This window comes from Rhinopithecus bieti, unplaced genomic scaffold (genome assembly GCF_001698545.2).
Source record: "Rhinopithecus bieti isolate Rb0 unplaced genomic scaffold, ASM169854v2 scaffold_8690, whole genome shotgun sequence".
In the NCBI taxonomy this organism is placed as follows: domain Eukaryota; kingdom Metazoa; phylum Chordata; class Mammalia; order Primates; family Cercopithecidae; genus Rhinopithecus; species Rhinopithecus bieti.
In genome coordinates this window covers 178,195-192,419 of record NW_016805815.1, presented here as the reverse complement: position 1 = coordinate 192,419, position 14,225 = coordinate 178,195, and the positions used below count along the sequence as shown (strand labels likewise).

The following is a 14,225-nucleotide window of genomic DNA, read 5'->3' as shown; positions in this document are numbered from 1 at the left end:
AGTGCTATAATTCCGAAGGTAATGTCTCAATTAGAATTCATGCAAGAACCCTGAAAAAAGAAAAAAAAAACAATTTCCTCCCCTCCAGAATGTCCCTGAGCAGTGTGGCCCAGGAGGCTCCCTGGCCCTGTGAAAGTCACCCTGTGGCTCTGGGGTGGAGCTCAGTGTTACTGAGACGCCGTTCACGTCCTGTGAGCACCAACCGAGTGTGTGATCTGTGAGTCCCGAGGGTGCCTGCAGGGGTCTGATGCGCCCAGCTTCATGCCACGTGGCAGTTCTCCGTTCAGTGTTCGAAACCAGTGCTGTGATGCCCTCCAGCCGTCCCAGTCCCAGCAGGAAGCTCTCTAGCATTCTCTTTCCCTCTCACGTTTGTTACTGGAAAGGGCTCCCCACCCAGACCCCAGAAGAGGACTCTTGGGTCTCGTGCAAGAAAGAATTTGAGGCGAGTCCATAAAGTGAAAGCAGGTTTATTAGGGAGGTAAAGGAATAAGAGAATGGCTCCTTCGTAGGCAGAGCACCCCAAAGGCTGCTGGTCGTCCATTTTTATGGTGATTTCTTGATGGTATGCTAAACAAGGGGTGGAATATTCATGCTCCCCTTTTTAGACCGTATAGGGTAACTTCCTGATGTTGCCACAGCATCTGTAAACTGTCATGGCACTGGTGGGAGTGCAGCAGTGAGGACGACCAGAGGTCACTCTTGTGGCCATCTTGGTTTTGGTGGGTTTTAGCCGGCTTCTTTACTGCCAGCTGCTTTATCGGCAAGGTCTTTATGACCTGTATCTTGTGCCGACCTCCTGTCTCATCCTGTGATTAAGAATGCCTGGGCCGGGCGCGGTGGCTCAAGCCTGTAATCCCAGCACTTTGGGAGGCCAAGACGGGCGGATCACGAGGTCAGGAGATCGAGACCATCCTGGCTAATACGGTGAAACCCCGTCTCTACTAAAAAATACAAAAAACTAAGCCGGGCGAGGTGGCGGGCGCCTGTAGTCCCAGCTACTCGGGAGACTGAGGCAGGAGAATGGCGTGAACTCAGGAGGCAGAGCTTGCAGTGAGCTGAGATCCGGCCACTGCACTCCAGCCTGGGCGACAGAGCGAGACTCCATCTCAAAAAAAAAGAAAAAAAAAGAATGCCTGACCGTCTGGGAACACAGCCCAGTGGGCCTCAGCCTCATCTTACCCAGCCCCTGTTCATGATGGAGTTGCTCTTGCTTCAATGCCTTGGACCGTTGGCTGTCAGATCCTCTTACACCAGGCTCTCTCATGTGCTCCTGTGGACATGAAAACACGATCTGACGAGAAATCAGATCTTCCTTGCCCATTAGGAGACAGTCTCCTGGTGCACATTCCCCAAGTGGTAAAATTGCTTTTTAATCCAGGAGCAGTTGGACTGATGGAGACTGAGAGCTGGTCTGTTCCCATGGGGCTCCCCGTGGGGGTGCCGGAAGAGATCTGTCTGTGAGTTGAGGGCAGCCGCGCCCGTGCGATGGAAGGTTCTGAGGATCAGCTGTTCCCTGCAGGCAGCTGAGGGTCCCAAGAGCTCAGTGCATGCCAGGGTGGGCCTCTGGTGAGCCCCCCAGGCCTGGAAACATTTGTTCAGCATTAGATGCCTCGTTTTCAAGCCTTATCTTTGGTACCGCTATCTAGAAACACATCTCGGGAAGCCACAGTGTGTGAGTCTGCACTGCCGACTGTCAGCTGTTCTCTCAGCACCTTGCGTGGCCATGGGTGTGCGTCCTAATTGCGTTCTTGCCCTTTTGTTCTTGTTCTCAGAGCCCCTCCTCTCCCACAGCCACCTGCCCTCTTGGATTTCTGTCGGACTCAGTAGTGCAGGGGCCTGGCTGCTTTGGAAAGGGGAGTGCCCTCCCCTCCCAGGTCCCTCGGAATAGGGCCAGCTCTTCTGGGAGGACTGCCAGGTGCCTCTCTCTTCACCGATTTAAAAAACTATTAATGAAAATCTCCTGACACAGGAATCTCTCAGAAGTGTGGAAAATGTTCTTTTCCATCTGACAGATCTGGAGTCTCCATGTCCACGAGGTGTCTCCTGTGTCCTCCGACTTCTCCAGACTGAACTTAGAGATCTCATTTCCCACTGTCTGAGCCACCCCAGGTCAGCTTCAGCCAACGTGTTCCTTACCCAGCTCCTCCCCGCCACCTGCTCCAATTCCCCAGCTCATGTGAGCTGACAGCTAATGGTAGATGGCTGCTAAATTTATTTCAAATTGTCCTGGATACAAATGACAGCACCTTAATTCCCAAACTTGGAGTTGAAGGAACTATTTTCAACTTCAGCATCAGAAAATGCTGAATAAGGCTGGGTGCAGTGGCTTAAGCCTGTAATCCCAGCACTTTGGGAGGCCGAGATGGGTGGATCACGAGGTCAGGAGATCGAGACCATCCTGGCTAACACGGTGAAACCCCGTCTCTACTAAAAAATACAAAAAACTAGCCGGGTGAGGTGGCGGGCGCCTGTAGTCCCAGCTACTCGGGAGGCTGAGCCAGGAGAATGGCGTGAACCCGGGAGGCGGAGCTTGCAGTGAGCTGAGATCCGGCCACTGCACTCCAGCCTGGGCCACAGGGCGAGACTCCGTGTCAAAAAAAAAAAAAAGGAAATGCTGAATAAGTATTTACTAATAAGTAGATACTTATTAATAAAATAAGTAGATACTTATACCTGCATCTTTTGGTATAAGACAAATGATATACGTTAAAATTTTTTATTTTGTTGTTAAAATTAGAGATATAATTTACATAACATAAAATTCACCATTTTATCACCATTTAAAAGTACACAATTTGGTGGTTTTTAGTGTATTTACAGAGTTGTGCAGCCATCACCACTGTCTCATTAGGGAGCCTTTCATCATGCCCAAAGAAACCCCTTTGAACCAGTTTTCTTCTTTTTCCCGAGTTCCGTCTTCCCCCAGCCCCGACAGCTCTCATTTGCTGTCTGTGCACTCGCCTGTGCTGGACACTTCATAGGAACAGACTCACTAGCGTGTGGTTCCTGCGTCTGGCTTCTGTCACTTGGTGTCCTGTTTCAGGGTCCATCCGTGTTGTTGCATGAATCTGCCCTTTCTTCCTTTTTGTGGCTGAGTAATATTCCACCGTGCACCAGGCCACGTTCTGTTTGGAAATCTGCCCTCACCTGCAGCCCGCACATCTCAGCTGCCTTGCTTCGTGCCTCTCACCCTGCTGTCCCTCTGCCACCTTCGGGAGCCCCTCCGCCGGCCCGTGAGTGGTAAATGCATGAATCGAGGGTGTTTGGTGTGTGTGATCAAGCTCGCCAGTGCCTTTTTTTTTTGAGACCAGGCCCCATTCTGTCACCCAGGCTGGAGTGCAGTGGCACAGCCATGGCTCACTACAGCCTTGAACTCTTGGGCTCAAGGGATCCTCCTGCTTCAGCCTCCCAAATAGCTGGGATCACAGGTGCGCACCACCATGGCCTGCTAATTTTTTATGTTTTTGTAAAGATGGAATCTCACTATATTCAAGACCTCCTGGACTCAAGTGATTCTCCCACCTCATCCTCCCAAGGTGCTGGGATGACAGGTGTGAGCCACTGCACCTGGCCATGTTGTAGATTTTGATGAAGTCTAGTTTATCTTTTATTTTTCTTTTGTTGCCTGTGTTTTGGTGTTACAGGTAAAATTCATTGACAAATCCAATGTCTTGAAGTGTTTCCTCATGTTTTCTTCTGAGAGTTTTAGTTTCAGGTCTTATTTTTAGGTTTTTTATCCGTTTTGAGTTAAATTTCGTATATGGTATAAGGTAAGTGTCCAGGTTCATTCTTTTCTCAGAAACTGTTTAGTGAGGATTTTCTGTTAGTCATTTGCCGATTGACTCCTTTCTAGGGAAACTAAAATAGAAAGGTCTCCCACAGATGGACCTTAGACGTGGTTTTCCCAAGTCCCTTAAATCCTCACCCTCCCGTCCACCACCTGCCCATCCATGACCCCACCTGTCCACAGCCCCCCTGCCTGCCTGTCCATGGCCTGCCCATCCGTCACCCACCCGTCCAAAGCCCATCCACCACCCACCTGTCCATAGCCCACCTGTCCACCGCCTGCCCACTCACGGTCTCCCTGCCTGTCCATCCACCACCCACCTATCCACCACCCACCCGTCTGTGGCGCCCCCATCCACCACCCGCCCATCCATGGCCCCCCCGTCCATAGTATCCTGCTCAGCCCCCCTCACTGCACCTGGGTTTCTTCATGAAATACACGTGAGCCCATGCCCTGCTGTGTTCTGGGAGGTGCCGCATACCGTGCCCATCCTTCCTCTGGCCTTGCCTCCTGTGCAGCCCCTTTCCAGCTTGGATGCTGAGCAGCGTCTCACTCAGAGGGAGGGAGTGTGGAGCAGGAAGTGCGACACAGATCTAGGGTCCAGGGGGACGGGGAGAAGGTGCACAGCCTGGCCACCCCTGCCCTGCCCTCACTGCACTGCCAGCCCCACAGGCAGCTAGCCCCCCACACCCCTGGCCTCTCTGCCCTCTGATGCCCCCAAGCCCCCCTAACCTCACCACACTCCAACCCCCGCAGTCCCTCTAACCTCACCCCTCAGCACCCCCAACTCCCTTGACTTCACCACCTCCCATCACCCCACCTGTGCAGCCCGTGCCCTGGCCCTGGTGCTGTAAGGACAGGTCAAGTGCAGGCACATCACACACCTTGCAGGCTTCTTGGCAGGTTTGTCTCCATTCACCTTTTCCCTGCAGCTGTGTCCCCCGGACTGCACATGTCCACCTGCCTCCTTTAATTTGCTGATTTCTGTGAGTGCTTATGAGTATATTTTCTACAGAATACATCATCTAGCAAATGACATCGTGCAGGAGGGATATGGTATGGATTTACTGAGCCTCACTGCTTGAGGCGTGTTGTAGAACTCAAGGTCAACTCGTTGAATCCCCAGAATGTCCTAGGGGTGGTCCCTGTCTCTTCCCGGTAACATCTGAGGAACAGGAGACCGTAGTTAACCCGAGGGGGGCTGCGCCCCAACCCAGGCATCAGATTCCAGTGCAGGGCACTCCCTGCACTGTCCCACTTCTCAGAGATTAAGATTAATTTGAAGAATTTTAGCTTTTTTTTTGTTTTTTTTTGAGAGGGAGTCTGGCTCTGTCGCCCAGGCTGGAGTGCAGTGGCCGGATCTCAGCTCACTGCAAGCTCCGCCTCCCGGGTTTATGCCATTCTCCTGCCTCAGCCTCCTGAGTAGCTGGGACTACAGGCGCCCGCCACCTCGCCCGGCTAGCTTTTGTATTTTTTAGTAGAGACGGGGTTTCACCGTGTTAGCCAGGATGGTCTCGATCTCCTGACCTCGTGATCCGCCCGTCTCGGCCTCCCAAAGTGCTGGGATTACAGGCTTGAGCCACCGCGCCCGGCCAGCTTTTTTTTTTTTTTTAAAGAGACAAGTGTCTCTTGTTGCCTAAGCTGGCCTCAACTCCTGGACTCAAGTGATCCTCCCTCCTCGGCCCCCGAATAGCTGGGACTGTAGGTGCCCGCTGCACCTGTCCTGATGTCAGCGTCTTTTACGTTGAGTTAATATTTGTACGAAGGCTCTTTCGGGGAGTGTGATCAAGATTACATGGCTCCTCTGACCCTGACCTCTCGCTGGGTTCCCATCTCCCTGACCTTGACCTCTCCCTCGGTTCCCGTCTGTCCTCACTGACCCTGACCTCTTACTCAGTTCCCAAGTTCCCATCTCTCCTCCTCTGACTCTGATCTCTTGCTTGGTTCCCATCTGTCCTCACTGACCTTGACCCCTCCCCTGGACCCTAAGTTGTGCTGAGGCCGCTTCTCCCTCTCGCCCTAGACTTCGACCCCCACCACTTCTGGCAGTGGAGCAGCTTCTGGGACTATGTGCAGTGCGTCCTGGCCTTCACGGGCGTGGCAGGCTACATCACCTACCTGTCCATCGACTCCACCCTGTTTGTGGAGACCCTGGGCTTCCTGGCCGTGCTGACCGAAGCCATGCTGGGCGTGCCGCAGCTTTACCGCAACCACCGCCACCAGTCCACGGAGGGCATGAGGTAGGCCAGGGTTGCCGCCACAGAAGCATCACTGCTCCAGAGGCACCACGTGGCTGCAGATTTGGTAAAAATCAAACGCCTGTGTGACTGGCTGTGTATTTCCCATGTTGACCTGTGAAGCTGCCGGTTAAAAAATAGTCAGGTTTATAGGCCTTGGCCCCTCGACCTCGTGTTGGAGCAGATGAGCTTGTCTGGGCCATGTGAGGGGCAGCCGGGACCCTCTTGCCGGCACCTACCCAGCACGGGGTTGGGAGCTGCTCCTTCAGGGCCGTTGAGGCAGAACCTTCCAGTGGGAGGGATGTCCGAGTGCCTGGCCACACAGGGCAGAGCAGACTCGGCCCACCACGCCAGGAGGAGTGCAGGCCAGCCAGCCTGGCCCAGGGTCAGGGCGGGTCTGGTGGGGCAGGGAAGGTGGTGTGGGGGCTGCCTTGGACACTGTCCTTGGTCTCTCCCCACTGGCCCCAGCATGGCCTCTGGCCTCTGAGGTATGTGGTAGAAGGCTGGGCAGGCTGATGTTCGGAACCATAGACCATGCCTGGGCGCCCTGCACCAGTGCGTGCTGGGACACCGCCGTGACCGCCAGGGATAGGGCACGATGTAAGCAGCACAATTCCCACGGGCTCAATCAAGGTCCTGGATGGAAACCACATTGTAATAAAAACAGATCGGCCTGCTGCGGCAGCAGCAGAAAACTCTCGTCCCTCACACCTTCAATACCCAGGTCCGCTCCTCACTGAGGACCCCCCTGGTGCCCGCTCCTCACTGAGGACTCCCCTGGGCCCCCACACTGTGCTGGGGTCTGGTCTCTGTCACAGATGCTGAGGCTGTGATTTGGAGGGAATGTTATTCTTGGATTTGTTATGTTTGGGAAACAGCCTGGAAGACAGGGGCTGACATGTGTTTTGTGTTTGAGAATGGGTGCCCAGGGACCATAGCGCCCCCTTTAGGGTTTTCCTGTGAGTATTTGCAGGTTTGGTATGAGGGCCAGGGGTCCTGTGGGGTGTAGGTTCAGTTGCCGGTTATAGGTGAAGGTAGGAGGGCTTGTTGCAGGTGTGGGGTGGTGGTAGGGGGTGAGATGCAGGTACAGGTCAGGGTTACAGGTGTGGGTTGCAGTTACGGGTGTGGGTTGTAGGTAGGGGTGTGTGTTGTAGGCACAGGTGTGGGGTGTAGGTATGGGTTGGGGTGTGGGGTATGGGGTGCAGGTGTGGGTTCTAGGCATGGGTGTGGATTATAATTATGGGTGTACAGTGTAGGTATGGGTGTGGGACGTAGGTACAGATATGAAGTGTAGGTATGGTTGGAGTGTGGGGTATGGGGTGCAGGTGTGGGTTGTAGGCATGGGTGTGGCAGGCAGGTACAGGTGTGTGCTGTAGGTACTCGTGTGGGACATGGGTATGGGTGTGAGGCGTATTAGGTATAGGCTGCATTTATGAGTGTGGGTTGTAGGTAGAGGTGTGATTTGGAGGGAATGTTATTTGGGTATGGACGTGAGGTGTAGGTACGGGTTGGGGTGTGGGGTGCAGGTGGGGGTTGTAGGTACAGGTGTGGGTTGTAGGTGTGGGAGGTAGGTGCAGGTATGAGGTGTAGGTACGGGTTGGGTGTGGGGTGCAGGTGGGGGTTGTAGGTATAGGTGTAGGGCATGGGCATGGGTATGGGGTGTATTAGGTGTGGGTTGCAGTTATGGGTGTGGGTTGTAGGTAGAGGTGTGTGGTATGGGTCCAGGTGTGGGGTGTTGGCATGGGTGTGAGGCAGGGACAGGTTGGGGTGTGGTGTGGGGTGCACGTGGGGATTGAGCTGCCCGGGTTGGTGTGATTACAGTGAATCAAGACCACGGGGGTTGCCAGGGTTTCCCGGGTGAGGGTGCGTGGAGGCCCGAGAGCGTGTCCATGGCTGGAACAGGCTCCCTCACTGTTGAGTTGGGCAGTGGAAGCCCTGAGGGCTTCGGTATGGGACCCAAAAGGCAAGGATGCTCCCAGAGAGAAAGTGGGTCTCAGGGCAGGCGTTGCGTGTGGGCTCCCTGGCTGGACGTGGGCCTGGTCCGGCAGAGTGTGGGGTCCCCAGCCACCCCACAGCTGGAGATCCTGTGGGCAGTGCCCGGGTGCCGAGCTTGCGACCTGGAGATCTGTGGGAGGTGCCTGGGTGCCAGGCCTGTGCCCTCCTGAGTGTCACCACAGCCTCGGGGTGAGGTTCTCAACGGATCAGGACCCCACGTGGTGGCCTCCTGGCACCTCTCATGAGGAGCTGGCCGTGTGTGGCCTTGGCCTGGCGAGGCCTGAGAGGGCTGCTCACAGGGGCTCCGGGCTTGGCAGGAGGCGTTGTCCCCGGTTCCAGGGAATGTGTCTCAGGGATCCCGGGAGGTGCAAGTGTTCTACCTTTGAGTTTGCCCCGCCCCCTGGCTAAGCACCAAGCCCCTGTGCGATCACCTGGGCTTCCTTCTGCTTCGATAAACCTCAGGTGTGGCTGGGGACAGGATGTCACAGGCACCCCATCTCCCCGTCGGGCCATGGGAGGCTTGGCCTCTGTCCCTGCCGGGAGGGCCAGGCAGAAGATGGGCAACCCACACAGCTGGCACGTTGTGAGGGCTTAGATGGGGTCCTGAGGCTGAGGGAGGTGGAGCAGTCTTTGCGGAGGAAGTGGGCAGTGAGGTCAGCCAGCTTCAAGTGCCGGACTGCTGAGACCCTGTGCATCCTCGTCAGGAAGGGGGACCAGGAGCAGCGGCGTGGCCCGGTTGGCTCAGAGTGAGGGAGCGTGTGGTTGCTTGTTTCCCGTTGCAGTTACGTTAATGAGCCCTGGGGCACCCCCGGAGAGTCTCTGCGTTGAGGCCCCGGCCTGGCCCTGGGAGGATGGGGAGGGACAGGGTGAGCTCTGGGGTGATGGGGAGGGGATGGGGCTGGACCCGCCCGTGCTGCATGGGTGAGCTTCAGCCCTCCCCAGGCCTGGTTCATCCGGTTCATCCGCTTTTCAGAGTGACCATCGGGTGGTTTTCCCACTGGAACACAGAAGGCGTTTGCCGCTAGAACACCAGCCAGCCTGACCCCATGCCTGGCTGGACGAGTCTTGGGTCTATTTGGGGAACGTTGCCTCTGCATGGCCTGAGGGAAGGTTTTGGGAGGGTTCTCAGCTGAACCGGAAAGGAAACAAGACCACTCCAGGCCCGGCCTTTGTGCCACACGTCCTTACTTCTGCTGCTCTGACGCCGCGTTTGGCCTTGGCCCCGGGTTTTAGCATCACCCGAGCATGAATTCTGGAGGCCCAGCGGCTGCCTTCCACAACCTGAGACGCCACGGGGTGTCGGCCCCCCATGTTTCACCTGGCGGCCTAGGGAAGGCAGGGCCTGCAGGGCTCGGGCCAGCGAGGTGGGGGCTGTTCCTGAGGTTCTCTCTGGGCAGGGCTGAGTCAGGAGCCGGCTGTACCTGCGCGTGTGAAGCTGCGTCTCCTTGGGCCTGTGGGCCCTGCCCACCTTCCTCCCTCGGCGCCGCGGACTGTGGGGCACAGGGTCCCACCTCTGCCCCCCTTGCTCTGTGGTCTCCTGGCTTCTCCGCATGAGGTCCAGGCCGCCGCTCTGTGGATCTTCAGCCCTCCCCAGCCTGGGTTCCACTTGCTTTCCAGACGTGGCTTGGGCAAGGGGGACATCTCCCCTTCGCCACTTCCTGGGTGCTCCTGTGGTACCTGCCTGTTCCTCCTGGCCCACGGCAGCCTTGGGGTGGGCTGGAGAGACCCCCACTTCCTGCTGTCAGACCGCTCCCTGTCTGGAGGCAGGTCAGAGACGTCTCAGGTTCTTGTGTGCTCCGACCTGCCTGATGGGGCATTGTGGTACCCCCAGCCCTGGCAGGAGTTGTGATTCTTGAAGCCATTGTGGGTAGTGGTTTCTGAACGCAGGTTTGATAGATCATGTGTGCTTCCTGTATGATCTCCAGGTTCGTGTTTAACATGACGTATTTAAAATGTGCACACAAACGTACTTACAGATACGTAAAAAACCAAGACTTTGGGCTGGGTGTGGTGACTCACGCCTGTAATCCCAGCAGTTTGGGAGGCCAGGGCAGGTGGATCATGAGGTTAGTTCAAGACCAGCCCGGCCAAGATGGTGAAACCCCGTCTCTACTAAAAATGCAAAAATTAGCTAGGTGTAGTGGCAGGCACCCCTGTAATCCCAGCTACTTGGGAGGCTGAGGCAGGAGAATCACTTGAACCTGCAAGGTGGAGGTTGCAGTGAGCCAAGATCATGCCACTGCACTCCAGCCTGGGCAACAGAGTGAGACTCAGTCTAAAAAAAAAAAAAAAGTCAAGACTTTGGTGGCAAATGGTGACATGAGCCTGAAACGTGACAGCCTGAAGGCTTCAGCTCCTTTTCTCTGGGGACCTGCTAGTGCCACTGCCCTGGGTGAGGGAGGTGTGCTGCCTGGAGTCTGCCCTGGGACCCGCAGCCTCAGCTCCACGTTAAACTGAAGGTCCCTAGGATGTTTGATAGGAAGCGACTGAAGAACTCCCAGGTCGATCTCACAGCAGCCCTGCTTCTGGAAAGTCCTGCGTCTCGTGTACATGCACACACGTGCACAGGCCGGCGTGCACCGTGGCCTCCTTGCATGCGCACACACACACAGCCATGCACACACAGTTCGACCTTGGAGCAACTGCCGGATGCATTTTTGAACAGTGACTTCCCTTTAGAAAATACTATGTGGTTGTAGGTTCTGAACCAGTAACGAGATGTGATAACGCTTCAGAAACAGGTTTACTAATTAACGCAGCAGGCTCTGAAGGGCGGATTCGCTGAGAGTGTTTGCATTCCTCTTCCTCTAGTTTTTACTGGATTTGATGCTGTTACCTAACAAGGACTGGAGGGTGACGTGGGCGTAGATGATGAGGGCAGCCGGGGAGCTTTGGTGTTGACGGATGGGGAGGAGCCTGAAATGCAGAAGACATTGGCGGCGGAAGAGCCTGGGCAGGTGCCTGTGCGGCCCCGACTGTGTGTGGCCACAGTGGCCGAGTGAGGATGGGTGACCAGGCAGGCATGGCATGGTGTCTGCAGCAGGTGAAGCTGAGGCTCAGGCCACCCCGCAGGGAGAGGATTTGAACGACGTCAGTCCTCACTCCTTGGGGCTGCCCCGGTCCAGCCAGGACATGGGCTGGATCTAGAAGCCGAGCTCTTACCCAAACTCTAGAGCAGGCTGTGTGGGTCCTCAGCCTCAGTGTGTGGCATGTCTCCCCTGGGGCCACGTCTTCATGACACTCAGACCCCCCCCGTCACCGTGTCTTTCCTTATGCCTTTGATGCAGAGCAGGCCCCGGCGGTTGTGAGTGGAGTGACTGCTGCACAGGACACCTGGGTTAACATTAAGTGAGCTCGGTGCCTGCAGGCTGGCCCATGTGACAGGAGGGTTCAGCGGAGGCTCTGGAACATTACAAAGTGTGACCCACCTGAGATGTGATTCACATCACAGTATACTTATGAGGCCACGAAGCCAGCACCACGGTCTAATTCCAGAACATTTTCCACACCCCGGGAAGCAACTCCGCGGTCACTGGCAGTCATTACCACTGCCCCAGCCTCGGCTGCCACTCCTCTGCTTCCCATCTCCGTGGGCTTGCCTTTCCAGACATGTCACATCAGTGGTGCCCGGCAACGCATGGCCTGGCGATATGTGGCCTGGTGATACGTGGCCTGGCAATACGTGGCCTGGTGGTATGTGGCCTTGTGCTTGGCTTCTTTCCCTGCACGTTGTGTTCTCAGGGTTCATCCATGCTGCAGAAGGGGTCAGTGTTTCTTTCCTTTTTGTGGTTGAAAAAATGTTCCTTCCATAGATTTGCCACATTTGCTCTTCCATTCTTCAGCTGAGGGACATTTGGTTGTTTAATGTTTAGGCTGTTAACATGCGATGGACACTCATGAATGAGTTTTTATGTGGACGTAGTTTTCCTTTCTCGTGGATGTAGGCATGGGGGTGGAATCTCTGGTGGGATGTGACCCTGTTTAATAATTTGCAGAGCCACGAGCCTGTTTTCCGTCCCTTCCCTGCTCCCGTCCCCTCCCCGCTCCCGTCCCCTCCCTGCTCCCGTACCCTCCCCGCTCCTGTCCCCCTCCCTGCTCCTGCTCCTGTTCCCCTCCCTGCTCCTGCTCCTGTTCCCCTCCCTGCTCCTGCTCCTGTTCCCCTCCCTGCTGCGTCCCCTCCCTGCTCCCGGCCCCTCCCTGCTGCTGTCTCCTCCCTGCTACTGTCCCCTCCCTGCTCCTGTTCCCCTCCCTGCTGCCGTCCCCTCCCTGCTGCCGTCCCCTCCCTGCTCCCGTCCCCTCCCTGCTCCTCTCCCCTCCCTGCTCCTCTCCCCTCCCTGCTGCTGCCCCCTCCCTGCTCCTGTCCCTTCCCTGCTCCTGTCCCCTCCCTGCTCCTGTTCCTCTCCCTGCTCCTGTCCCCTCCCTGCTCCTATCCCCGTCCCCTCCCTGCTCCCGTCCCCTCCCTGCTCCCGTCCCCTTCCTGCGCCCGTCTCCTTCCTGCCCCTGTTCCCCTCCCTGCTCTTGTCACCTCCCTGCTACTGTCCCCTCCCTGCTCCTGTTCCCCTCCCTGCTGCCGTCCCCTCCCTGCTGCCGTCCCCTCCCTGCTCCTCTCCCCTCCCTGCTGCTGCCCCCTCCCTGCTCCTGTCCCCTCCCTGCTCCTGTTCCTCTCCCTGCTCCTGTCCCCTCCCTGCTCCTGTTCCCCTCCCTGCTCCCATCCCTGTCCCCTCCCTGCTCCCGTCCCCTCCCTGCTCCCGTCCCCTTCCTGCTCCCGTCTCCTTCCTGCTCCTGTTCCCCTCCCTGCTCCTCTCCCCTCCCTGCTGTTGTCCCCTTCCTCTTCCTGTCCCCTCCCTGCTCCCGATTCCTCCCCTGCCCTCTAAATGATGTAGCTAGGGGGGTGGGGGTGGCTGGCATTCCAGTCCCCGTGCCACAGTGGTGGAGCCATCTTCTCTGACGGATTGTCCCAGCAGCTGGAATGTCCCTGCAGCCCGCAGAGCCCAGCCCAGGGATGGCTCTGTGTCTGCAGCTGCCGTGCTGCGGGGCGCACCTGTGCGTCAAGGCCCCGGGGATGCTAACAGTGAGGGCGCTGGGCGGTGACCCAGGGACAGGGACAGGTGGTCCTGGGATCAGGCTTCAGCTGCACGTCCTGCCGGCCCCCGTCTGACGAGGGCTGTGTCCCGGCTGGAACTCTGGAGCCCAGCATCTGCCTCCATCTTTGTTGGTGTGTGCAGGCCTGAGTTCTGCCACTGTGGAATCCTCACTGGGGGTGGCCAGCCACCTGCCTCCTGGCCTGCCTGGCTCCCTGGGGTTCTGTGTGTTGGAGGCATCAGCAGGGAAGGGGATAGAAAGGAGGTGTCCAGGCCCCCGCTGGCCCCTCAGGGCTAACCAGCCCCCTCCTAGGGTGGGCTCCGAATGGGCCTGGGCTCTGCCTGTGGTTGGGGCCTCAGGAGGGGACCGACCCCTGATTTCCCTCCAGACAGCAAAGCAGCCCAGGCTGTTCCAGGCTCTGCTTCTCCTCCCTGGGGGCCAGGTTCAGGCATCACCTTCCCACTTGCCCCCACCTGAGGCCATGGTGCGGGTGCTGCAGTGAGCCTCTCAGCCCTTCCCCAGCCACACCTGGCAGCCCGGGGCTTGCAGACCACATGGCTTTACCTGATGTTACAATGGGAGCTAAAAGCTGTCTCTCTAGGTTTCAGTTGCTTGCTTTGACTGTTTCACTGAAGATAGTCTGAAAGTTGTTCACAGTTAACTTGTGTGGCCGCTCTGTGAGGAGGGACGTTGTCTGTCAAAGCAGCCAAAGCAAACGTGCCCTGGCCGCCTCCGTCTACACTGGAACACACCCAGCCATGTGGGAAACCCTGGGCAACACAGACACAGTCGGCAGATCCTCCAGGGTGCCTTGTCTGTCTCTTTTACACCTGTCTTTGGTCCTTTATATAGGACTTTTGTGGTGCGTATGGTCTCTTTTAGAATAAGAGAATGTTAAATTACAGCTTAAACGTGCCTTAAATTATAGCTTAGTTCATTCATATGTGATGCGAAAAAAATGCTCAAATTTAGAAGAGAGTGAACTAGAAAACGTCTTGTGGTGAGGTGGTGGGGAAGGCTGGCGACTCCGTGGTGAGGTTGTGGGGAAGGCTGGGGACTCCGTGGTGAGGTTGTGGGGAAGGCTGGGGACTCCGTGGTGAGGTTGTGGGGAAGGCTGGGGACTC

At 56.7% G+C, this 14,225-nt stretch overlaps 1 protein-coding gene across 5 annotated transcripts in view; it reads left to right on the top strand.

Annotated features, from left to right (window-relative positions):
• SLC66A2 (solute carrier family 66 member 2) overlaps nt 1-14,225 on the top strand; it is a 52,697-nt gene that overhangs the window by 24,965 nt on the left and 13,507 nt on the right. For 2 of the 5 annotated variants that reach the window (XM_017873804.1, XM_017873803.1), the window contains 2 exons: nt 2,013-2,109; nt 5,811-6,027. The exons of 1 other annotated variant lie outside the window; for it this stretch is intronic. In XM_017873804.1, the coding sequence (XP_017729293.1) occupies nt 2,013-2,109; nt 5,811-6,027 (314 nt within the window). Of the gene's footprint in view, nt 1-2,012; nt 2,110-5,810; nt 6,092-14,225 lie in introns of all 5 variants that reach the window. 2 more of the 5 variants (XM_017873805.1, XM_017873807.1) reach the window with 2 other exon arrangements.